The following is a 26,206-nucleotide window of genomic DNA, read 5'->3' as shown; positions in this document are numbered from 1 at the left end:
TGACTTCAGGCAAAGGCAGCAGGGCTAGTTAATTGACTGATGAAGGCTCTTTCAGGTAATTTGCTTAACTGTAATGGTTTAGGGAGCACTCACATGGTCTTTCCTGGCAGCAGTGCTGCAGAAACTGTAACCTGCTGCAGGATGGCAGGATTCAAAGTTTCTAGATTTCCAAGAGGCTGCTTATTCGTATATTTAGTGCCAAAAATTAGTGACAAGATAGTTCCTGCAAACCAAGTCATGAGTTTTGCTGCTCAGAGGCACATCCCAACAGCTTAGAACATTCCTAGACCATACTGGAATGAGAGGCCATGTCCAGCCTGAGACTGCACCTTCACCACTAAGGGAACTGGAGGCACTAGCTGACCTCTTTCAACAGTGTCAACATAAAAAGGAAAAAAAAATTCTGATAGGTTCTGAAAAGATTAATCTGCCCTAATAACTATGTGAGAGAAGCTTCACTATTTGTTTAAGGAAGCGATTCTGTCTTTTTGGCTCCGTGGGTTATTTCATATTCATCCCATGCCATCAATTGAATATGGCAATCTTCATACTTCTAGCACCAGGTCTGCATTTCATGCATTTTTCAGCCCTTTTGGGACATCCATATAACCTGAGGGTGAGAACAAACCTCCTTTCCCTTCCCACATCAGGTACTAGAAGGATGAAAGAACAGTTAGGGTTTTTTATGCTCTCTCCCTCCCCAAAAAATAGCTTAGAGGAAAACAATGTTCAGCCCCTCTAAGTGGGCAAACAGCCCATGAGACTGTTTGTTCTTGTCAGTCCTACAGTTTTTAAAAGGCTTAGGCTGACACCACTCACAAAGAAGCTTGAGTAATTCAAAAGCTCAGGCAGTGTTAGTGTAGACTCTCTCAGAAGCACAGGTTGTATCCTGGACCTCTATGCAGAAACCAAATTTAAGCACAGTTCTTCAGTTCAGCTTTCCCCTCTTCCGGTTTTTCACAACACCTGAAGATGTTCAATAAGGAACCAAAACCAACCCCACAAATCCCAGTTTACCTTCAGGCTTACTACTACAATCAGGAGAGGTTTTTTTTAAAAATTGAGTACAATAGATTTGGATACTACAGTAGATGAATGACATTGATACAGACAAGATTTCCCAGCCAAAATAATTGAAGTTTTAAAAAATAATTTAATAAAAAAAAATTCTACAGGAGTCTTGAAACATTTGGAAAATATTACTTTTTCCCCACAAGATATCAGATGGTAGTACAGCACTAGCAATCCACAGAGTCCAGTTTTGAAAGCTGGACCTGAATTGACCTCTAGGACCATGAAACATGGTTAATAGCTCTCAATGATCCTTATTCAGATTAAGTCCTCTTGATTACAAGTCAAAACAAAACAGCTCTAAAATCCAGAGCTACAAGAAAATATAGTGTAATTTATCTTTTTAAGGAAGGAGAGACAGGATATTTAAGACCTAACCTCAAGTCAAGGAGAGCAGAATAGTCGAGGAACTATGTAAAGGCACTTGATTCCTACAGATCTGTATGTTTCTTACACTAGTAGAAGTGCTTTTGGAGTCCTTTCAAAGTCTTGGCTCCTTCCCCAGCTGTGAAGTATTTTGCCAAAACTAACCACCTGAAAACCTGGGGCTTTGAAAAACATGCTCAAGGCCCTTTAGAGGCTTAGATAGAATGGGTCTGATGGCTTCTGGGAGCAGGATCCACTTTTAAGAAAGAGTAAAGAGCCTGTACTCAGGAAGCATGTCAGCCAGACCACAGAACCGGGCACGGAACCAAAGAGTGCACAGGCCCTACACTGTACAATAGGACCCAAGTAAGCCTGAGGAGGATCAAGTCAGGAGAAATTTAAGAGAGGTGCAATATTTATATTGCTTAAGTTTATGTATTAACTTGCTCTACAGGTATCTATTAAGTCTCAAGGCAAAACAGAAGGGTGAAAGAAAATTCATACAATTGAAATAATACTATATCTGAGAATCTACATTGTTTATTTCAGCAATAAGTGCCCCCAAACCTGAAGTACAACATTTAAAAATCTACAACAAAAATAGAAAATATTCAAAATGCACAGAAACACAAGTCACCTTTAATGTGATTAAAACGTCACATGAAATTTTTTGCAGTTAAGTGGCAATTAAGAATGTGCTTTACAACACTGTATAGAAATTTGCAAGTTTCCTATACAGGCAGGATCCTCATGCTTGTGCAAGTCGTTCTAGGACTCTTCGGTAATGTGAAACAAGTTGTTGGAAGTTCTCTTCTAACTGTTCATGTTGCATGTTTAGGTCTATTTGGTTCAACTGATTCGTCAGCTCCTCTGGTCTTAGACACCTTCTCATCTTGGCAAGTTCTCTCTGCTTTTTCTATGCAATCAAACAAATAGTAGTTTGAAAACAACCAATCATCAAACACATGGTATTTCATTATGTTTATTAAATTCCAGTATCTAGTTTTTTAAAAAATGTCACTAATCCCAAGAAAGAGACAGTTAATAGTGTTGGATTAGGACATATTTTCTGTTAAAGCCTCACAGTCTCTGCATTACCAATGAACCAGTGAAGTGAGAAATGGTTTCAAGTTTTTTTCTTGACCAAACAGATTGGGTCTAATGGTACTTCTAGTACTGAAAATGCATGGCATGCAAAACTAGACTGTAAAAAAATTGACCAAGATATTTAGGTCTATGCTGACATTAATCACACTGGTGTCCCACTATGTGGCTGTTCAGACAACTGATTTCCCCATAATTGACTATCAAAAATTAATTTTAAGCCTCCTGTACACAGAAAACATTTAATGAACTTGTCCCTGGTCAAAAGCTACCATAGGTTAGCAGTAACAGCACTGAAATGCAGTAAGATCATTTACAAGCATAAACATATTTGCACAGTAAAAAGATAAGGAGTTCCATTTGCTGTGTCACATTTGTATTTAACAGTTAAAATACCATATAAGTATTTTGAGGTGATTTTTCTTTCCCCAGGTATACTTTTATACAGCCGATACCTATTTCTGAACTGCCCAGTTCCTTAGTTACTTTCTGTTCTTCAGTCTTCCCTCACTTTGTAAAAGCAAAATGTCATTCAACATTTAATTTAAAAAAAGAGAAATATATGCATTATGTATGTCTGGCATCTTATCAATAAATCTTTGCAATGCCTATGGAATCACAGTTTGTTAAAACAACAAAATTTTCCCAAACTATTCTACTTCTACTATCAGTCTCAAAATTAAAGCTCTTCTGTACTCTAATTTGACACTTATGTCTCAAAGGAAAATTTGTTTTCTTTCTATGATTGATGCTGAGGGTCAGGAGGAAGAAGTAGAGACCACAGTAAACTGGTAAATGAGTAAGATCAGAAAAGCTTTTATAGTCTCCCACAGATCCCATAGACAGGCAAAGTTCAGTTCAGAAAATGAGGTTCTGTATCAGAGTCCTGATATGGCCTCCAGGTACATTTCTGGCCAATAATCAAGAAATAGTTCCTTGTAGAAAGATGTCAAAAGCAGCACAGCTGTTCAAATTTTAGATTTGTGTTAGCTCTATCTCGTCAAAATGAGTAAGATAATCAAGATATGATGAGTAGCCCTAATGAACAGAGATGAGTACCTTCTGAACAAGTTTGTCACGAGAAAAACAGAAACCTCCTTATTCTAGAGCTCAAAGTCTGCTTAATTAACAGGACTATCTGCTAAGATCATGAATATTAGCTCTGAAAAAAAAGGTGTCAGCTTTTATATGCCCATTACATCTAATACTGTAGTGTTAGGCCATCTCTAAGTTCCAGATTCCAGGTAAAAAGCAAACTCCCTCTACATGTTTCAGGTAACCAGTTGTTTCAATATCCATTTCCTCCAGATATACTACCAGCATGTCCAGGTACATAAAATTGAGACCTGCAATCAGTGACATTTTACCTGGGCAGTTTCAAGAGGATCCTTTGGGAGCAAGTTATTGGGCTGGGCAGAAAAGTATATTCTCTTGAAGTAGCAAAACCAAACAGAGTACTGTGATTAAGAACAGCAGCGGTGTTTACTTCCAAAAGGGGTGACATGAAGAACAAAGACATGTCTACCAGCACATTCCACTAATGAGCATAAAAAGCACAGTTCTTCACAAATGGAGAAGCCACAGTGAAACTGAAATTTCACAAGCTGCTCAGTCTTTGAATTACCTTAGATTGATGCCTATTGATGCCTTTTTCACCAAGATATATCTTTTACTTCCTGTATTAGCAGTACTTATACAGAGAACACAGTTGGCTGTATCAGTCGTTCCAATCTAGTGGTGCCATGTACATAAAAATCTCAGTATTTTTAGCAACAGCCTCCTTGCTAATGAGATAATTTCAAGGGGAATAGATGTATTACAGGTTTTTTCTGCATACAATTTTATTTCTGCTACTGTCAGCTGGGAAATAGCTGTAAGATGCAATACCATTTTTACTAAATTAAAGTAGTAGCAATTTAGAATTATTCAACATCTGTACAACACTGTTCAAATGAAGCTACCAAGTGCTTCATAAAAAATTGATACCAGCATTGGAGCATGCAGTAATATTCCTGTTTCTTTATTAGAATTTGCTTTTCCCTTGCTCAAAATTACTATATATATTCAAATTTAGTTTAATTGTAGTTGTGAAGTTTTTGAAAACAGCACCATGACTAAAATTTATTGGAAATACTGTTTAAAATAAGTGCATGAGTAAGCTGTAGAACTTGCAGAACTACCATAAACAAGATGGCTGCATTTCAGAACATGAAACTTAAACTCAGGTAAAATGCAGTGGCTGCTTTAAGGATTCTTTTGAATCCTCATTGAAATAACTGAAAAAGTAACGCAATATTCTGAATTAGCAATATTGCCATCCAGCAATACAAAATCCGTTCATTATTAGTGCATTTATTGTATGCAAAGACTGAAGTGGAAACAACTGCTCGAAGCAGTAGAATTGAAGCTGCTCATGGAATTTTGGATTTCCCCTATAGGACTTCAGTGCAGAGTGAATGAATTAAAACCATGTAACAGTCCTGTTAGGCCATGACTTTTTCAGCTTATTTATAGTGGACACCGAGTGAGATTTAGCAAATGAAACAAAACACTCATGGAAGAGAATAGAAAGTGTTTTGATTCAGGTCCTGCCACTCAGCGTGGCATGGTGTTATCTGCAGATCAGGCAAGTATTTAATACAGTGCTGGGTTTTCCTTTCTACTAACAGCTCCCTTAAGTCCAACATGAGTACAATCAAAGTTTCGCTATTTCAGTCTAACAGGGTGCTGCTTTAGGAAGGCTTGCAAGCTAATCAAGGTACTTCTCATACTTTGTGAAACTTTTCCAACAGTGTTTTGGTTTACTTAGCAAGTACTTAGTTGAAGACAGTAGCTAACATGTTAGTTATACCAATAAACCTAGATTTATTTATGGTCTATTGACTCTTAATGCAAAGACTGATACCATTAGCAACTAGGATTTTTTTTTTTTTTAGAAATTTGTATCTCAAAGGGTCAGTTTATGCAACAAGAACCAACTATACTGAAGATTCCTGAGAAGCATACTTATTAGGAACTAAGAAAATTACTTTGTGCTAAGTTTAGTACTTGCTAGAATTTTACTGCTAAAATAATTTTATATTCCATCTGCACCAAGTTCTATGTTGACATAGCTGATTACTTCTAGCAAGTTGCTTTGTTAAGACCTAACTAACAAATAGAACAGGAATGTAAACTGTGCCTAGTCTGCGGTGTAAATTTATTATGGCATTTACCTCTCCAAATTTTTGGCTTGTCTATTTTTCAAGAAACTGACATGTTTTTCCCCTTTAAGCCTACCTGGGCATAATGCCACTTGTAGTTAGGTAACTTAATAGTAACTTCCTGCTGGAACTGGGCAGGAAACAGTCAGGAGACAAGCATAGAATCTTCAGCACTGCTATATATTGATGTTGACTGCATCTGTATACATGTCAGTTGAACACTGCTTAACTAATAGTAGTTGATTGGCAACATAATTGGCATCAACTACATTTATGGAAATGAAAGTAAAATCAAGTATAATTAGCCTTGAAATAAGTATTAAATGATACTTAAGTCATATACACCTTATAGGGGCCAATCAGTCTTCTTTTAATGTCCAACCGATAGCTTCTGGACTGTTCTGCATCACCCATATCTGTTGCACGCAATCGGAGAATTTCATAAACTCGTCTTGTGTGTTGCTAATGAACAGAAAGGAGAATAAAAACCATGTCTGAATAAAGAGGTCACTCAATAGAACTCAAAGTGGAGAAATACTGAAATGTTAGAGTAGTTCCTCAGCTTATTGGAAGACAGGAAGAGGCATGGACAAAGCCTCTGTCAAACCCATTCTCCTATCTGGTGGGTTAGATGAATAAACATTTTTGTTTTTCCTTCAAAACCATTTTCTTCCACACTGCCAGTGTCTGATCTCTCAAAATGTTGCACCAGCTGTAGAGGTGCTTCAAGGACCTGCTGTAAATGAGCAGACAAAGTTCAGAAGCCAGAGTCCAAAAATACTTCAAAGAACGGAAGGACTGGAACTAGAATGACATTAAGCAATATTTTACTAAACAGTATCTACTTTGCTGGTTTTAATAATCTCCATATACCTAATGCCCTTCATAAGTCCCCCTGGAAGTTCTAAATATTAGAATGAAAAAACAGTATCAAAAATTTTCTGTTTACTAGGGAAGAAAATGAAAGAATTAGTACATGGAAAAACCAAAGTGCTTTTGGAACCCAAATCAGTATCACATCTGGGAAGGAAAAAAAAGTCATATTGGTACTATATTACTACTAACTGTTGCATTTCTATGAAAGCAGAATTTAAGACCAATTGTTCTTTTTCTGAGCAACAGAACAAAAATAGGATGGTTGGTTTGCTACACTAGCACATGTTTAGATACTGTTAAAACAAAAACACCAAACCCAACCTATTTATCCTTTCAAGTTTAACATATCAGGCATAGAAGGCTACAGATGGGAGTTTCCTTATACAAGCTATACCATTTTCATGAACACATTTGTATATTGCTTTACATCCTTCAAGCCTCAAATTTTTCATGAAACCACATTGAACTAAATTTTTAATTAAGCAACTCTGCCTTTTCACTCCCATATTCACTAGTGAGTTTAATCACTTAAATTGAACAATTAAACTTGCTGATAATCTAACTGTTTAGTTGTTCAAGTGTTTATAGCTGCTTTAATAGCAGTTGTTTGCTACTTCAGTGTTTTGCATTCCCAAAACACTTGTTTTGTATGAATATACTTGAAAGAAATGGAAACCATGTCAAACTTTATTACATCAACAGAATTAGCAGGTTAAAAAAGCATCTAAAACACGAGCCAGTTATCTCCCTTCCTGCTACATCTTAAAAACCTGCTGAAATAAGGCAGAGTGTGTAAATCCCAAGTCTCCATCTCAATGTTTAAACTGTTATTCTACTAGTTTGATACGAATATGTCCAACTACAACTATTCTGGTTTAATACCTTATTTATTTTCAGTTTTTGTTGAGCTTCCATCACCATTTCTTGGTTGAAACCTTGCATTAAGTTTCCTGGGGAGAAACAAGGCAAATCTTGACAGAGCTTTACAAGAACAAAGTCTCTCAGCTTCACATAGTTTTCAGATGGATCTTCCGCTAGAAAGAATAAAAAAGCATGTAGTTAATATTAGCATTATTTGTTTCCTCTTCTCTGGTATGTACTTACAAAGAACTACGGAAAACAAAAGCAGATATAGTATTCATCATTATATAAACAACTGTGTTAACTGCAAGTACTGCCATCAATGTTTTAGATGCTTGACAGTAAACGTTTAAGAGCTTGCAGAAAGAAAAACTTTTTATTTTGTGTATGCAGTACTGCACAGTATCATATACACATTTATAAGACTGTCAATACACATGCTAACCCAGTTTAACCCCTTGGGAAAAGAAAATTAGTCTATGCATAAACCCTTTTTCTTGCATGTTCCATCTATTCTATATTTGACAGAGTGGTACAACTACTAAAACATAAACTAATTATGCTGAAAGACACTGGTGAAACTATCCTACTGTATACAACTAAACTAGCCAAAGATACATATTAACCACGAGTTACAGTCTTTGTTAGTAAGGAAGACAGGAAAAGGTACAAGGACCCAAAGGACAAGCTTATCCAAAATTAAAGAGAAGGAAAAACTGATCACAATTTCAGGTTACTTCCATTTTTGCTTAAAATGGTAGCATAACTATCAGAACTGTTGCTTTAGGAAAAACACCTCAGTTGAGAACTAGTTTTGATGATCAAAACAGTTCCACATGCAACTTCATTCCAACTTATGAACTATGTAGAAGGAAAATGCTTACAACATTGTGAATATATTGCTTTCTTCCTTACTTAATTGTTTAGACAGACTTACTACAAGTAAGTAGCAGGGTCATGTTTCCCCACCACCATTCATTTTTCCACGGACTAGCATTGTGGAATTTATTGCTAAACAGCTTATATCCCAGCTGTGGTTTTCTTTGCTTTTGACAGTGACTGTAAATAGTTGAAATCTGCAGTTAAAGGTGATCAAAAGCTAGTAAGTTACCAAGAAGGAGAACTGGGATAGAAGTTTTTTCTGTGTATATGCAGCACTCTGCAACTGGCAATTTATCTTTTGGGTGGGAGACTGCTTATGACGATTGTATCAATTAAACTGTTTTATGCATGAGCGGCCTAATCTTGTATTGCAAGCCTTACAGCACTTTTTCTGCAAGAGAGATGGGAGAAGCTGTGCTACAGTTAATTGATTCCATTCCTTTTCGCTCAGGTTAGTTAAAAGACAGACAAGGCAGTTTCTGTACAGTAAGCACTACCAGCACATATTTTGCTTGTGGCAGGATGACAAGTAATAAGAATAAAATATCTGTTGTAAGTGTGAAACTCCAAAGTATTTTTTTTTTTTTTTAATAAAAGCATTAGTTCTTTTTCAAAGAGGTTAAGCAGATGTTCATCTCTTCTTTTTCAGAAAGGTTAAAGGCTTTATTTCACTACTTTAGATGCTATGTAACTAAATATCCTGGCCATATCAAGATTATCCAGCCTGATTTTCCCCTCAAAAAGGACAATAAATTATTTTGTAAAAGCCTTTATTTCCGTAACTTAAGTGCCATGTAGAATATTGCAAGCTTCCTCCTGCTTTATTCCATAAAGAAATTAAAATCTGTTTCAGTGCATATTTACTGTTTGCTACAACGCTGTGTTTAAGGCACTATGCCATGAACATGTAATGATTTATGTAGTATCATGTTAAGACTTCATTTATCCTCAGCTATAAAAGCTATGTAAAGCTTTGTACTATTAAAAGGAAAAAAAGTAAATGCATTATGCACGTGATTTCCTGTTGCATAAATGAAGTTATAATTCCTTAGGTTCCTTGGAAGTGGATTAAAATTATGAGGTGGATTACTTTATGTTAGGACTATCCTGCAGCAATGCATTATGAAAGCAAAGAATACAAGAGAACATAATTGGAATGGGGGAGTTCTTTCTAACCAAGATGAGGTCTGAGACAGCACCTGGAACTGAATGGTCAAGTCACATATTTGAACTTCATTTCTTCCCATACTGGACTTGAAACCACAAGACAGATGTCATGTTTGTAGCCATTTGTTGTGCTATATTTCTTATGCACATAAATCCCTTCCGCCATTTCCTCAATATTTTTTTATTTTTAGGTATTTATGCACACGCATCTAATACCATGGGTGCCTTCAGCCAGCAGTACATATTCCTGGAGGACAAATCCACTACAGATTTTTCCTGTCTGTAAAATTTTGGCTTGCACTCTAATATTAATATGCTATTTTAGTTTGGTCCCACCCTCCCCAGTTTTGAGTTTTGGCTAATAGAAGTTGAACAAGGAATTTGACAAAGCTTGATCTCTTGGCAAACTCAGCTGTGTATCTCACAATAAAATGGCTAATTAGCTGGTAATCCGTTCATGCTAGGGATTGAATTTTCCTGGTGTGCTGTTCTCTTAGTAAAGGATTTAAGGAGCTACATTATATACAGTTCTTCTGTAAACCAGGGTACTATTAATCCTGAACTGAGTTGAAGCTAAATCTTCAAAAGGCCATTTAATTCTGACAAATGAACATGGAAGTTAGTTTGCAGGCTAACAACCTGTGAATGCTACAAGTTGCTTATTAAACAGGTGAACAGAGTTAAAAATTTAACACAAACCTGTTATATCAAGTACTGTAGGAGAAGACATATAGTATCTATGAACAGTTTCAAGCAGTTGAGCACCATGGCCTTCTCCTTGGAATGGTGGCAAGATCAGCATCTGGCTACAGACAGAGGAATTTTCAGTTCAGATGCATTCATTTGCAAACATTATAATGTAAAGGCTTAAAACCAAAATGTTACTTCATTTTAGGTTCAAGTACACGTAGCAATCTTCATGTTAAAATATAGTTTTTAATGAGTCATAAAATTGCTAAATATTCAAAACTTGTTTTGAGATTCCCTCCGCTTCAAGGGAACAATGAAATAAATCAGTGCATAGCCAGCTAATAATGGGGATTTTTTTAAACAAATCAACACCATTATAAACAAGTATTGGGAACTTCAGCAGTTCCCTCTTCTGAAATAAAAGGCAAGGCACGAGTTACACCGCCAATTACCTTACACGTGGCCGGGTTTTGTCTGGGTACACATAGTAATTATAGACTGTCATGTAGCCTACGGTCGCAAAGAGCGTAGCTCCATCCTTATTATACTTCTCAAATCTGCAGATAAAACAGAAAGCCAAGCAGGTCAATTACAGTCGCGCTCCCATGCAGTGTCCATTTTCTTTTCCATTCTCCAACTGAATTTTCAGTGTCAGCAAGCTACTCTGTGAGGGCCCAATGGGTACACCTGCTATGTTCTGAATGTACAATTCACTTAATTGGTGTGCAGCAACTTGGATAAATCAGGCCTCTTTACAGCACTTCAGTGCACTTGCCTATTATAAAGATGAATAGGTGGCAAGTAAAAGAAAACACAGGCAAAGCTCATTTTACTGTTTAAGCCTACATTCAGGGCTCTAACGGACAACAGCATTTAATTCAGCTCTATTCTCAAGCTTTCCCAAAGCATAATGGAGGAAAACTCAAGCCTCATAAACAATGGTTTTTCTTTCCTGGGAAAAATATCATTATACTGCTCCAATAATTGGCTAGCCACAATTAAAATGCAGGCTTTGTGGAGGTAATAAGGTCTACTGTTGCTTTAGAACTGTACTTACACTAGAAAGTAGTTCCATCTTTCATCATCTACATCAATAAAGCTTGCAGTTTCAATAAACCACATCAAGAATGTCTGAAGCCTTTCATGATATTCTCGAAAGCCTGGACATGTCATGTCAGCCTAGGGAAAAAGCCAGGAGAAGTCAGGTGAAACCTATCGCAGATGTAAGAGGAAAAAAAGCAAAACCTAATTAAATTCTCCAATATAAAAAAAGAATGTTTATAATTATAAATAAAATGGTAACATCATAGTATTTATAAATTATAGTTGAAACATTGCTGCAAGTGCATCACTGCAAAATTAAATTTAATTTGGTTGCTCAAAGGCAGAAGTTCAATTTTTCATACCTTGTATATCTGGTATGTTATATCTTCACCAGCTTCCTCGTTATGGACAGAGTATGTGTGTAGCAGCATTCCAAAGGGCCTGAAGTTGACCTCCTTCTCCAGAAGACACACAAAGTCATCCGTGTTTGTGCAAAAACCAGGAGGAACGATTTCTCTAATTTTACTTTCAACATCGTCTGCCTGGAGATTACGAAAGGGGGAGGATCAGTGGAAGATTAGCAAAAGACAACATTGATGTCACTATTGTGCTATAAGAAATGGATATAGGAGTGATGCTATGGCCTAACAGTAATTTTTTAAAAAAGAGAAAAAGCAAGCATTCCTGTTGTTCAGTAGTGAACTTCCAGCAAGTAAAGGAACTGCACTGACAAGATCCAGAAAGGTCACAGTCCAGCCACTGTAAGCATCAAAAAGCTCATAGTTACAGCGGAGGTTCATGAGCACTTTTATGTTTAGAGACTGTTACATTTTTTCAAGTAAAACCTAAGAACGTTGATGGCTATTCTGAAAGTGCAGCATATTCAGAAGCTAAGACTTTCCAGCCAGCAATTCTCCAAGACTACGCTACTCAGCCTTGTGAAACTCAGGTTCCCAAACAAACAGCTTACAAGAGGTGTTAGCTGGTGCAGAATTAAGTGGAGGAAAAGGGACAAAGACCAGCAATGGTAGCTCCTAAACAGGGAAGTGACAGCTAGCAGACTCTTGCATTCTTATGTCTCCTGCTTGAAATGCCTGCCTGTAGGATCAGCTGCAAAACAAATTACAAACTCAGAAGACAACATCCTGCATTCTAACCAAAGAATATTTTGAAAACAGAGTTTGACAGAAGATAATTTAAAAAAAATAATTTAAGGATACTGTCAACAAATCTGATCTGTAGTCTAACATACTGGGGAAGGCAAAATATTCTGATACCAAAATCAAATTAGACATGAAAATTACTCTTTTCAGATAACCAAAATGAAAGTTAGAGACTATCAGCTGAGCAGACTTCATAATCCTTTTCAGACCCCAAAAAGACCACTTGATTGAATACATTTACTACTTCTTTTTAACCATGAATATTTGATGAACTTTCACAATAACGTATTACTGCTTCTCACCAGGCAATAAAACTTAATGAATTGGTCTCAACTTAACAAAACCGTACTCCTCAATACAACCCCTAAAAGCCTGACATTACATTCAACAAAATGAGCTTACATTCAATTCAAACTTTCCTCTGGACAATGAATCCAGGTTTTTACTTAATGGAGTTTGCCGTGAGTTCAGCTGTAATGTTTGTATTGTATCTATTTCCACAAGGACTTACACAAGAACACTTTGTGTTAACTTACTAAGCAGCTCTTTCACACCGTTTACATGCATGATGGGTATTAGTTCAAAACCAAGACCCTTGCTACTTAGCATTCAAAACAGGGAAATTAAGATGCTTAGAACAAAATACACTACAAAAGGCTAATACAACATGCTACTAATTCCTGTCCTTTCAACCACAGTCCCTTAAGTAGAAGCAATGCACCTGCAAATGAATAGCACTTTATCATTCAGTTACATTTTTAGTGTAGAGAAAGATGGATGTAGTTCAGCACAAACAAGTTTTATTCTTAATGGTTTGGTACTACCAACATTTATATTTATATTTGTAGAGAGAGCTATTAAGCAGTTAAAATATAGCTCTGCAATACATGGTTTAAGAACCCAGTTAAAATGCATACAATCTTTACATCCATTTCGTTCTCAAAACAAAGGAGACATTTATTGGAAACTCTGCTATTTTTAAAACAATATTAAATATATTTTCTTAACACTGATTTAATGACATTACAAAAAAAAATCAGCATTTTTTCAGAATCAATGAATTATAAAACGAAAAATTATTTGTATGGAACAGGTTTTTTTTAAAAAAAGAACTGCGCAAGTGCATTGTTTACACAGATCTTAAGTCTGCAGTGCTGACAAAGCTGTAAGAAACCACAGCTTTCATCTTATATATCTGAAAAAGGCATACAAAAAATATCTTGAATTAAAACAACACTTACAAGCATCAGATCAATAATTCAGACTATGTGGGAGATATCTAAAAAGGATGAATATACCGGATGATTATACAAATAATATTTAATTTCGCTCCCCTCACATTTATAAGTTTCTTCATTAGTGGCAAGAAGGAAGACAAACTTTCACCTGCTGAAAGCATGTGACATAACACATCCATCACTGGCTCTGACCACAAAAATATCTTGTTTTCCATAAAACAGAAAGAATTAAATCATAAGAACACAGGCCTTGCTTATAAAGCCGTAGAAAAAATCCTTCTTAGTTCTATATGACAACATATTTTTACCTACTGTCTCCTAAAATTTCTCTCCCCTTGAAATGGGTCTGACAGTTTCTTGTCTTAAACTATATTTCTCAGTTACTTTTAGGGTTTTAACAAGATCTCCCTTTCTTACAGAGGAAATCCCAGAATCCTCAGTTTGAGTGGTAGCATAAATTTAAGTGATCCAATTTCCAGCTATTAAGTCATAGAATACTGGAATCTTGAAATATCAACAGTATACAAATAATTTGTTTCATTAATACCTGTACTTTCTAATGGAAACATCCATTACTTAGCAGGCCCTTTCCAAACACTTCTCTCTGAGGTGCTCATAATCCAAGGAGTTACCAAAATCTGTTTATTGCCTTTCCCTTATGTAGTCCTTTGATATTGGTGAGAGATTAATTCTTTTATCAGAGCAAGGCACTCATATCTTACAACTGGCATAGATGCACACAATGACACACATTCTCTTCAGAAAAACAATTCAGTTGACTACAGCAGCAGTGTTAAACATAGGCAAAGCCACTTACAACATAGCGTGCAAAAACCTGAATGAAGTCAGCCAAGAGTTGTTGAGCTTATAGTTCACAGAATTACTGCCTGTAATGTATTACCTTTGTAATCAGAATCATGTGAGGTGATGATGGGATATCTGGCATAGGCTTGTAACTAAACTTGATTTGCAGTAGGACTGCTTAAGTAGGCAGTGTCTCTTTGTAGGCTGCATTTGACTCTGGATAATATTAACAGAGATTATTCTTGTACTAACAAGCAGTTAAAACATTTGTATACCATGTAGATGCTGTTTCAAAGTGACTTAAAATAATTATAGAAACATATCTGAAAGCTGAATTTCTCTAACAATTATATGTATTATATAGTGGGGAGCAATGGCATGATCAGTAGTATTACTTAAAAAAAGGAATGCCCAATATTAAAATTACACTTTTTCATTAACATTTCTGTAAAGCAAATGTATTTGACCAGCTGCAAAGCAAGATAAATACATTTATAGTAAAGACTGTTTCAGAGGTTAGTGAAAAACCTTCCCCCACCCCATCATAAAATGCAGATGAAAAGGAAGATACTTGAACAGCTGCAAATCTCAACACAGCAAGCAATTTGCAGGTCAACGTTATTAATATTTACACTAGGAAGAAAGCAGCCTCTCTTCAGATATTTGAAAGAATCAACTCCACCCAAGGGATAAATTCTGTCTGTTTTCATTAAATGAAGTGCCAACTTCTGTTCAAAACATAATCAGACTTTCCTGAGCCTTCCTTGCTAACATGGTTTAGATCCATCTTTAGGGAGATTATATTAAGATGATAAAGACCGGAGTTTTGGCTCTTGACATTTCAGGATCTTATCTTTTACCTCATATTTGAAAAGACCTTAGAGAAAAAAAAAATAGTGGTGTTGGGATGAATATTTCTGTCAGTCCCTAGCAGACATTGTAGCAGCTGCTTTAGCAATAATGGAACCAAACAATATCACAGAATAAAACCACCTGCTGTTGAATGGGCTTGTGTGGGTATTTAGACTAAAAAAATCTTAAACTTTGAATAAATTTGCAGAGTAATAAAACTAAGTTCTCTCTTGTAACAGTTATGTCAAAAGGCAGAAATGGCTGTCCTTTCCTAAATATCTATTCACAGTCATGCATGGCAGATAGTCCACATCCTGTTGTGACATGATTTTGAAGTTATATTGGTGAAAGCTTGGACTGTTTCATTTTAGTACGATTACTACTTTGCCAACAGGCTTTCCTTTTTTCCTTATTTCTAAAAAACTGAAGAGCATGACCTTTCACTCCTAAGATGCATTGCTCTAGTCTCAAAAGTATTTCAGACATGTCCAGACATTTAGCCTGTTGAACTAAGTATATTCTAATACAACACAAGGGCAAATCTTTAAAAGTCATTTAAAAAAGTAATTCCAATGGTTTTTCCTTTACAATAGGCCTTTCCTTGAAAACACTTAAAACTCTGATGAATTTGAAACTAGAAACTTAAAATACACCTTGAAGTCATAAAGTTGTTCACTTTTTTTTTTTAAAAAAAAGCTTCTCAGGTAGAGTAATTTGAAGCCAGTGCAAACATATAGTCATTTCACACTACAGAGTATTATGAAGATTCATCAATAACCATATCAATAGCTGTTTTGGAGAGATATCAACTCAACTTTTTCTTCATTATAGCTAAGTAAAACTCAGATGATACTAAGCTTTCTCAATGCAGAGACCACTCCAAAATCTGAGTATTTCTAAATATCTGTACAGGTACTTATACAAGTATTTAACAGTTTAAAACATTGTTAAGAAGGTATTTTATTCCTATTTCTAAGTTCCATATACCTTTCTTCAAGTCGGCTGAAAGACTGATTAGCTTAGCTTTTGTGGGGTTATCTCAAAAATATTCTGAGATTGTATAGGCAGGAAAAAAAAAGCTTTTCTACAAGTATTCTACAAGCTTGGAAAACCTGTAAGCAAAAAGAGAAAAGGCTAAGAAACCCCCCCAAATCCCCAAACAAAACATCTTGCAGGTAATGGCATTATTATATTCCTTTAAGTAAGGCATAAAGCACACACGACTTTTTTCTCATTGTTTCTGCCTTACTTGTTTTCAACAGTCAAGTATCCTACCTCACAAAGTGTTTACAGAAATGTCCCTTTTCTTCTTACTGAATTCTCTTCAATATATAAAAACCCACCAGTGCTAGCCCTCTTCCTGGAGACAGTTAACATGAAAATACAGATGTGCTAAATTATGACAGTTTTTGGCAGAACTGGCTTTTGTATTAGCACCTCATGTTTGACAGTTTTGATATTACTGCAGTCAAAGGAGGAACAATGGGAAAATGTATAGATGAAGTTGAAAGCTTTTCAGCTTAGCAAAACAGGAAGCATCGTTTGTTTGCTTTTAATGTAAATCGTATTTGGGTGGGCAACTAGTAAACCTAGAATACTTATCCATATCTCAACTAAACCTTCTCAATAATATTTTAAGTGCAGGTCTGGTTCTGTCTTTACCTCCACACAGTCAAACTTTTCATTAACTTTAGATGTATACTCAATGCGGAAGAGCGTTGACAGGTTACCAGCGATATAGTACAAGAGGATCTTCAGTCCCTTGTAGCCAAAAGCAACTTCACTGAGGAAGGAAAAAAGAACAATCAGGAACTCTATACACAGCAAAACATTCACATCACAGGGCTTTCACTTAACATGCTTTGAAGTTCACATCTTTCCCAGTGAGGTATACTGAGCTTCCTAATAGGAAGAGGCAATCAAACTGGATGTGTGCTGTCTAGACAGAGGTAATGCCTTACACTACTTCTAGTTATTTTGCTCCTCTAGTGGAAAAACAGAACATGTTCCTGAACTCAGTAAGGCAGTGTCTATGCCCTTACTGTGACAGCTCAAGAAAGAATACCTGAAATAGCTAATACTGCATTTATGGTTTTCAGTATCTTAGACTCATTAACATTTATTTATAGTGACTGATCAGTAACATTTATTACAACTTACTTTGCAGTGTCATAAAATATTTTGGAATACATTACTGCAATTTATACTGTATAACACACAGACAGATAACCAGTCATAGCAATAAGTGTGGTTTTGGTGGACAGTTTCTATATAGTTATCCAATCTAACTAGAATGGAGTAAATGCAAAAGAAAGGTATGGAATACAAAAGCCTTGTTTACACTTTGAAAATACTGAGTTGCCTGAATGTATACTGTTGGGAAGTATAGAGAATTTCTTTTCAATTAAAAAATGGTAATGTTCACAAAGAAACAGATTCCTTTTCTGTTATTTTAATGCATAGCTAAAATTCTTTTAACTTTTTTTTCTTTTATGGTAGCACATTTATAATTTAAAATTTGAAGTGCCAGAACAAGGATTTCCTTGTTAGTTATACTGACAGATTGGAGAGTTCTCCCATTTCTAATTATTGTCAATGATAGCTGCAGTAGATGTGTAATAGTGTTAAGTAATTTTATTACAATATGGGTAGTTCATCCTAGCTGAATTACTTTGAATGCATTTTGAAGTGATAGGAAATTAAAAAAAACCTTAACTACTTCAAGAAGCAGAGATACATGCATGTGGATTTTCCTTAGCAGTGTGGGTTTTGGGGTTTTTTTAAGCTATGGCCAGATTGTTGAATATCACTCTACTGAAAATATTAGATGACACTTTAGCACTAGGGTCAGGGTGACTAACTTCCCTACAACATTAAAGTCAGCATACCTGAAAAGAAAGAAACAATACTTTTCTAGGTTCTGTAACCCTTGCAAGTCTAGCTGGCTACAAATGTACATATTAGACAATAAACCCCTGAATTTAATACAGCTAACATTCAATGATCTAGAACAACCAACAATGTGAGTTTAAAGTTAATACTTGATTTCTGTTTTAATCACTAAAAATTCCACTTAATAGTAAAAAATAAATTGATATACTGTTTTGAGACATTGGGGGTTTTGGTACATACTACCATGTAAGTTATTATCAAGAATTGATAATTCTTTCTTAATCTTAGAGAAGTGCCATGAACACAACTTATTAAACACTACTTATTAAACAATTCTTACAGCAAAATCAGGTATTTCATTCTCTGCTAATCTACCTTAAAAATAGCATATAAAGTGACTACAGGCTCAAACTCTATGAGCTAGGCACCAAGGTCACTGTTTATGAGATACAGTCATAAAATTGAAGTACTGCTGTGTCATTTAAACTAGCTTGGCACAGCAAGATTTCTTGCTTTCTAACAATTTGGAAACAGCTTTTCCCTTCCAGACCTATTCATTTGACTCTGGATACTTCAACTTACTCGTCTCCAAACACCTGATGGCTATACTCTGGATTAAACGTTGTGTTGTCATCCTCTAAATCCTCAGGAAAGCGAACTGAGGGTAAAAGAAAAAAGAACACAGCCAAGTCATCAGCTTCAGTTTGTTTATCCAGAGATGCCCTGCTAGATGCTTATGCGTTCTTCCACTACAGAGTCAGACAACTTCAATTGCAAGCCTATGTTAGGCTGGCATACAAATGAAATAAAGACATCTTGGGCAATTTAGATGCATGTTATTTGATCTGAGGAGATCAAAACATTAAGCAGAATAAAACTGAGAAATTGACAAAGATGTATACATGTATATATTTCATATATATCTCTCCTAAATGTTGCTGCCTTTAACTTCATCTTGAACAATGAGGACATTGCCCAGCTGGATATTCCCACAGTAAGCTGGATCGATCATGTAATCAATGTTGCCTTCTCATTCTGCTATTCTTTTCCCACATGCAGGTGAGAACATTTCACTGTAGGGGGTCTTCATGGAGTGATGAGTGGAAAGAAATGTTTAGGTGCATTTATGTTCACGTCAAAAGTTTTGGAGAATCAGCATGGATATATACAGAACAACTGCACCAATACTATACCAGTACTTGTACCAATATTACCAAAATAAGTAGTGATTTTTTTTTTTTCCTGACTCTTTACCTCTCCTCAAAGCCTAGTATTAAACAAGGTCTTTTCTGGTAATGTAAAAATATTCACTATAATGGAACCTACTCAAACTCAGTAACTTGGCAAACAAGCATTTTATTCATGCTTATGGAGTTACAGCAGTTGCTCCACAGCAATTGTGACAGGAGTTCCTCCATCATAAAATATATCATTTATGATTCGTGGGTAAAATTAGAGATTAAAGTAGAATTTTCTAGGAAAAATTTTAGACGGCTGCAAAACTTGATTCCTAAACATCCTCTGTGTATTTGCAGTTAAAAAATTACTACAGTTGTAAAGGATATAACTCTTGTGTTTAGGTTTAATTCAGAGCACAACAGATCTGAAGCAAAGTAGTAGTGTTTAAAAAAACCCACCCCAAACAATAAACCAAAAAAGAAACAAAACAAAACCCAAAGAACAATTCTGAACTGTCACCATGGAAAAAATTAGGATCCTGAAAAGGACAGTGTATGACTGCTTTTATATGCATGTGGGAAATATGTGCGCTTTTTCTAAAACGGTTAACACTTTGTAGCTTCTCATCTCTTAATATAATTTGTATGTGGAACATCTACTCTCAAAGAAAAAAAAGTTAAAATTATTAGCTGAGATGGTACCTTAATTAAAACCCCCCTCACAGTCTCCCTGAAACTTGATGTAGTAGCTTCTTGGATTTCTAGACAAAACTGATGTCACTATCTCTCATTCTTTCCCTTTGTTTTAGAAAGGTGGAAGAGAAAAACAAAACATTAGATCTAGTCATAAAACCATTATTTGAAATAATGTTTAAGAGAAAGAGAAATGCTTCACAGTTACAGTGGCTTAAAAACTTATGTATTTTGGTTATAATGACATCTTGGCTCACAAGCCAAAGGTGGTTGTGTGTTAAAAATGTTACTAAACTATATGGAACAGATTGCTAGTAGTAGTTCTGTAAAGCGCTTAACAGGGTCATTACTTTTATTTTCTAAACAAATTATGGTATTTGTACTACTCAAGGGAACAAATTGCTGAAGGGCTGTAAAGATTAAAACTTAGATAGGGATACCTTATTCATATACTTATTCCATATACTGCTGCATGTAAATCTGAGATATATAAGCAAGTCCACCAACAGTTCAGTAATTCTGTTTGTATTCTGGGTATCCAATTAATAAAATTAGCTAGAGAGCAATAAACAGTTCTCAAAAGATTGATTTTTTTTTTCTATTCAGATTTTAAACAGTTTTCATTAAAATGTCTTGTGTAATCCCCAGGGCAGAGGGAGGAGGGCTGCAAACAGCCCAACCCAACAACACTTTGCAGTCTTTTTTCTTGTTTTTATCTTTTTTTCCCCCCCTCAAAGAGGAAATATGTTACAAAAAATATAATAAGATATTTGTAACCCTAAAGAAATGAGTTCTATTGCTATGGTCACCATAAAGACAACACATACTTAGGACTGTACCATAGTGTAAGGATTATAGAAAAGGGAAACTAAAAGAACATATTGAATACTTCGAGAAAATAAGATATAATTCCAATGAACTCTAACATGCACTCCAGTAACATGCTGACATTATTATGTAGATAATTCAGGACTGAATTTCTATAGCTGTACTTTAGCAAAGCTAGACTATGTATTCCTATTCTTGTGTTTGTATACTTACATTAGTAAGTACATATTAAAACCTGAGATTTAAGTACAAGGAAGCTTCTTAAGAAGGTACTAAAATATTCCAGTATCAAACGCACAATAAAGTGACATTACCTAGTTTCAGCTTAATTGCTTCATTTGTATTACATTTGTATTCAGCCAGCTTCTTCTCCATAGCAGTAAGTCCTGAAGAAAAGATTTTTTAAAGAGTTAAGAGGTGTACAATCTATGTGTCACTATCACTCAACATATTTAGAAAGAATCAGGAAAAGTTTCTCAAAACCGGAACACACACACACACACACCCCCCACAAAACCACTGAACAAGATGGTTAAAAAAAGCTACGGTTTGCTACAATGTGTAAAAGGAATATAGAGGTTTATCTCAAACACTTTTCTGGAACTAGAAAACAGACCCCAAGTGTCTCTCTTCCTACTTTCTGAGAACGAAGGGCATTACAGTAAAAATATTTAAACGTTCTAAGTCATTATCAATAAAACATATTTGAAAGCTTTAGACAAGCTTCTTTTACGAAAGAACATGTTAAGTAAAATGTTTCAGGGCATTTCAAGTGCTTCCATTAAGTAATTTCCACAAACAGGTGTTAGCGAACTATAGTGGCATATATACCACCAGCAATTATCTAGTTACCACTTTTCTTCCAGAACAGATGCAAAAGAAAAAAACAAGTTGTGTCTAATCTGTTCTTCAAAGCATAACCCAGCACATAAGACATGTTTCACTTATCACGGTATTTTTCAAGTGCTTTACAGATCCAGGTCACCTTTCGTTCTAGAAGCCTCATCAGAAAGTTCCTTCTCTAACTTCAGATAGTAAACTAAGTAAAAACAAGCTTGGGTTTTTTATCCCCTCCCCACCCCCACTAAACTAGTGGACATGGAGATACACTCTGGTTTACTACTGCTAAGCATAGAGACCGTGAGTCGTGGGCGCCTGCCTGCCCAGCAGCAGCACGCCCATAGTAGCAGGGGCTCGGAAAGTTGGCCGGGCTCCCCGCCCCGACGCCCCATTCCCCAGACGCCCGAGCTCACCGCGGTCAGCCCTCACCGGCACCCTCACCCGCTGGCCTCGCCGCGGCCGCCCCGAACTCCCACGCCGCTTCCTTGCCCCCCGTCGCAGCTACAGAGCATGCGGCAGCGGGACCTCGCCGGCGCCCACGGGCCCGGCAGAGGCGGTCAGGGCCGGCCGCCCCGGGCCCCACGCCCCCTCACAGGCAGCCGCCAGCAGCACCCAGACCTGCCCCCGCAAGCGGCCAAGCCACCGCCCCCCTCCGCGGCCAGGGTGGCAGGGCGGGCCCTGGCAGCCCTCGGAGCGCTGGCGGGCAGCACAGGACAGACCGGGCCGGGGGGCTTACCCGCCATTTCCGAGGAGCGGCGGCGGCGACCGAATCACCCGGGCAGAACGAATCAACCCGCGCGCCCACTCACCGGAAGTGAGCGCACACGCTTCCGCTTCCGCCCGCCGAAGCGGCAGCGAGGAGCCAATACCGGCACTGAGCGAGGCGCGGAGCCCGCGCGCATGCCCTGCGCCGCCCCGCCGGGAGCCTCTAGGAAGCTCATCCTCGCGCTCGCTTGTTTGCATAGCCCCGCCCCCAGGGAGCCGCCCCCGGGAGCCCGCCCTAACTCGGCCGGACCGGCGCACATGCGCAGCGCTGCCCGCCGCCGCTTCGCACCTGTCCTGGCAGCGAGAGGGAGGCCCCGGCCCCGGCCCCGGCCCCGGCCGGTCCCGCACCTCCGCTTTTCTCCCAGGTGCTGGAGTGCCGTCCCCGCAGAGCGCGCTGGACCTGGGCAGCTTCACCCGGCCCACGCTCGGGGGCTGTATCGAACGTGAAGTGATACAAGGAAATTGTGAAGAGGCCTGAAATACAGCATCTTCCCTTGCCGCTTTGGGGCGGGCAGAGCAACTTCTGATACTTCCCCGCTTCCTTCACAGAGAGCCCTCATGACTCACTGTTACGCTCCCAACTGAGAAATAAAAAAAAAATAGAGCTTCATTACTCTATTAAAAAGAAAGCCATGTGCTGAACCACTTGTTACGGCTGCTGCTGGAAAGACTGTGGAGATCTTAAGGACCTGTTTTCTGGTGCAGAGATACCCTGCAACTAGTATGTATATGAATTTGATGAACAAGATGGTTCAGTGGCCAAATACTTAACAAATAGGCAGATTTCTAGTGAAACTGTTCCTGCTGTCAGCTGGTTCATAGGCATATACCGTGGGAACTCCCAATTATCTTCAGGAAGTTTTTGTTGACCAGTAGCCAAAAAAAGTTCTGCTTTCTAGAGCAAATTAGTTGTTTTAAACGGAAGAGATGTGAGTCATTGTTTCATGACTACCATTGTAAACTCCCATTACTATGTTGTAGTTTTATATCTCACTGTGTTTGTCATCTGAGGTATAGCAGAAGCTGCCCTTTTCTTCATGTTTTCCAGTGACATGTAGTAAAGGAGATCTTGTTGGCCCCTTGACATAGTACAGCAAGACAAAACATGCATTAACACTGGGTTTGTAAGCACTTACTGTGATTGAACTGTCCAAAGTATACATTTTCCTTTCTTGAGGCTGTGGCCTGCATGTTTCTCATTTTGAGGTATAAAGTAAAAGTCAGTATGCTCTACTGCTAAAGTATTATGAGAGCCTGCCAGAAGCCACCGTATTCCAGGCAGAGTTACTTTGTGCTTTGTTTGAAACACAGGGCTACTACCACTTCGCAGCCACGGTGCCAGAGTTATCAGTCTATAAACAGTTTTCAGCACTTGCTATCAACAGGTACAGCCTTCCTGACCCTCAAGGGAACGGCTTCAACTCTTAAACCAGAAATGAGTTTCAGCAGCATTTAAGAAAGGTGTTTTGTGCCCTGGAGGTGCTACCAGCGCTCCGCACCAAGGACGCCCAGCCGCGCTCCTGGTGCCGTCGGTGGGGCGGGCGACACGCCGTCCAAACCGCGCTGATGCGGGTCACCGGCACCGCCCGCGATGGGTCCGTGCGGCGGCTGACGCGGGGCCGAGGGCGTAGCGACGCCACCCCTGCGCTGGGCGCCCGCCGAGGGCCCCGGCCGGGAGCGGAGGAAGGGCCCCGGCCGGTTCCCTGCGCTCCGCGCCGGCCGCCCCGTCCCCCCAGCCCTGTGGCAGGCGCTGCGGCGCTGAGGGGAGCGCGCTGAGGGGAGCGGCCGCGCCGCGCCGGGCGGGGCAGGGCAGGGCAGGGCGCTCATTACCACAGCGCTGCGCCGAGGCGGCGGCTGTTGCGGCGGCGCGGCGGGTGGGTAGCGGCGGGCGGCTCCTCCTCCTTCTCGCCGGGCGCAGCATGGCGGTCAAGGTGACTCTCCCCCTCCGTCGTTTGTCGCAGGAGGGGACGGGCGGGCCCCCCCCGCCTGCCCGCGCGGGGAGGCCCGGCGGGGGAGAGGCGGGCGGCGGGAGGAGGCAGCCGCTGCCGCGAGAGCCCCGCGGGGGGCCAGGGAAAGCGGCCGGCGGGGGCGGTGGTGGCGGGGCGGCCCCGGGGAGGGGGCAGCGCAGCCTGCCCTGCCTCCGCCTCCTGAGGTGAAGCGGCGGGGCTGCGGGGGTGCGGGCCGAGGGCCCGGCGGGCGCGGGGCGCTCCGGGGCGGGCGGGGCCCGGCGGGCGCGGGGCCGGCACCCGGCGGGCGCGGGCGGCAGCGATGGGCGCGGCGCGGGGCCGCGGCTCCTCCGGGCAGCCCCGAGTCTGACAGCTGTCAGCGGCGTCCCGCGGTCAGCCCGCGGGTCATGTTTGAGGTCGCCCTGATAAGGGTCGGCTAGATAAGGGTCCTGCTGCTGCTGCTCTTATCAGCGCGCGGCGGCTCTTAACCTGCGGTCTGTCAGCAGCCCGGCCGGCGAGGCGTTAACGTCCTTGTGTTCACAGGTGCAGTCAACCAAAAGAGCGGATCCCACTGAACTACGAAATATTTTTTTGCAGGTAAAAAAGATCTGTCTAATATTGTTTGACTGACAGACTCTCGTTTTTTGCCCTTTCTGCCGTCTGCCACGGCGTCATATGCGTGTTGTGCTTGTGGGACGCTTTAAAGTTCACTTTGCAGGCACAGTGTGTTGGGAAGGGCCATCAGGCATTGGGGGAAAACGGCTTCTGACACAAATCATGGTTAACCATTTTTCAATAATAATCTTAAATGATTTTCTGAAATATTTTCTTATTTCCTACAAAGCAAATGATTATAGCCGTAACTAAGTACTGTTATGTTTTAAATACACCTTCACAAGATTCTAAAAAAACTCTTCTTCAGTGGCTGTATGTTTTGTCCTTGAGGTTTATAAGTGTCCTCTTACAAATGGATGTTTAGGCAATGTTTTTGGGACTTAAAATTAATTTCTCAAGGTTGATGTATTTCATAATATTATTGTGCCTTAGAATTAACATGTATAAATAACAGCATGAAGCTTTCTCACTTCCCCTAGTTACATTGAAGCACGATCTGAAAGGAGAATCCACTCAATCCTAAAACTTTGATAATAAACTTTGTATCAGGCAGATGGAATAACACAAACCACAGCTGTGTTTTAGGTCCATAGTTTAGGCCGCTGGTACTTCCAAAATCACTAAAATACCCTTTTTCTTTTTTCTTTAAATTGAGTATTACACAGGATATTCAAGAAGCTTTCCTGTATGAAAAAGGAAAAAATACAAAATCAAGTATTAGAGCTCATACTGTCAAAAATAGAATCTTATTATTTCATCTTTGACATCTATCTTTTGGTCCTGTCATACTATCTAACAGTTTCCACATGTGATAAGTAGACAGAAAGACATTTTTGCCTGAGAGAAAGTTATGTGCCAAACATAATTTTTGTGGATTTTTGCTTTTGCATACTGGATTGCACTGGTAACATTGCTGGAGTGCTAACACTTAGAATGTTGGAATCAAACCGTGAAGGCCCAGCATTTAGTTTCTAGTAAAAGATCTTCCATCAAACGTACATTTACTGCTGACCTGACGTTTAGCTTTTGCAGATCAGGAATACAGTAGAGTATGTTAATAAAATAAGTAACATAGGAATATTATTTTTTAGGTATGTATTAATTCAGTATTAAAATGTGTGGTTCTAG

The 26,206-nt window shown here is 38.8% G+C and overlaps 2 protein-coding genes across 4 annotated transcripts in view; one reads left to right on the top strand and one right to left on the bottom strand.

The window, feature by feature from the left end:
• Positions 1–1,961: 1,961 nt before the first annotated feature.
• On the bottom strand, positions 1,962–22,576 carry HAT1 (histone acetyltransferase 1). Of its 2 annotated transcripts, none has more exons than XM_074911352.1 (11): positions 22,489–22,576; positions 21,227–21,298; positions 18,796–18,871; positions 16,984–17,104; positions 11,627–11,806; positions 11,278–11,399; positions 10,673–10,777; positions 10,230–10,336; positions 7,503–7,654; positions 6,090–6,206; positions 1,962–2,353 (listed from the first exon to the last, which is right to left on the bottom strand). In XM_074911352.1, the coding sequence occupies exons 1-11, from the start codon at positions 22,493–22,495 to the stop codon at positions 2,186–2,188; spliced, it is 1,227 nt and encodes a 408-aa protein (XP_074767453.1). In that variant the 5' UTR covers positions 22,496–22,576; the 3' UTR covers positions 1,962–2,185. The 2 variants fall into 2 exon arrangements, with proteins under 2 accessions (XP_074767453.1, XP_074767454.1); XM_074911353.1 differs by lacking the exon at positions 22,489–22,576 and adding an exon at positions 22,194–22,245.
• Positions 22,577–24,358: 1,782 nt separating this feature from the next.
• SLC25A12 (solute carrier family 25 member 12) overlaps positions 24,359–26,206 on the top strand; it is a 50,009-nt gene continuing 48,161 nt past the window's right edge. The window contains exons 1-2 of one of the 2 annotated variants that reach the window (XM_074911349.1): positions 24,359–24,448; positions 25,007–25,060. In XM_074911349.1, the coding sequence (XP_074767450.1) occupies positions 24,437–24,448; positions 25,007–25,060 (66 nt within the window). In that variant the 5' untranslated portion in view covers positions 24,359–24,436. The remainder of the gene's footprint in view (positions 24,449–25,006; positions 25,061–26,206) is intronic. The other variant, XM_074911348.1, reaches the window with a different exon arrangement.

Source organism: Athene noctua, chromosome 7 (genome assembly GCF_965140245.1).
Source record: "Athene noctua chromosome 7, bAthNoc1.hap1.1, whole genome shotgun sequence".
NCBI classification, from domain to species: Eukaryota; Metazoa; Chordata; class Aves; order Strigiformes; family Strigidae; genus Athene; species Athene noctua.
Note: the sequence above shows the minus strand (reverse complement) of the source record. Positions and strands in the feature narration are given on the sequence as shown.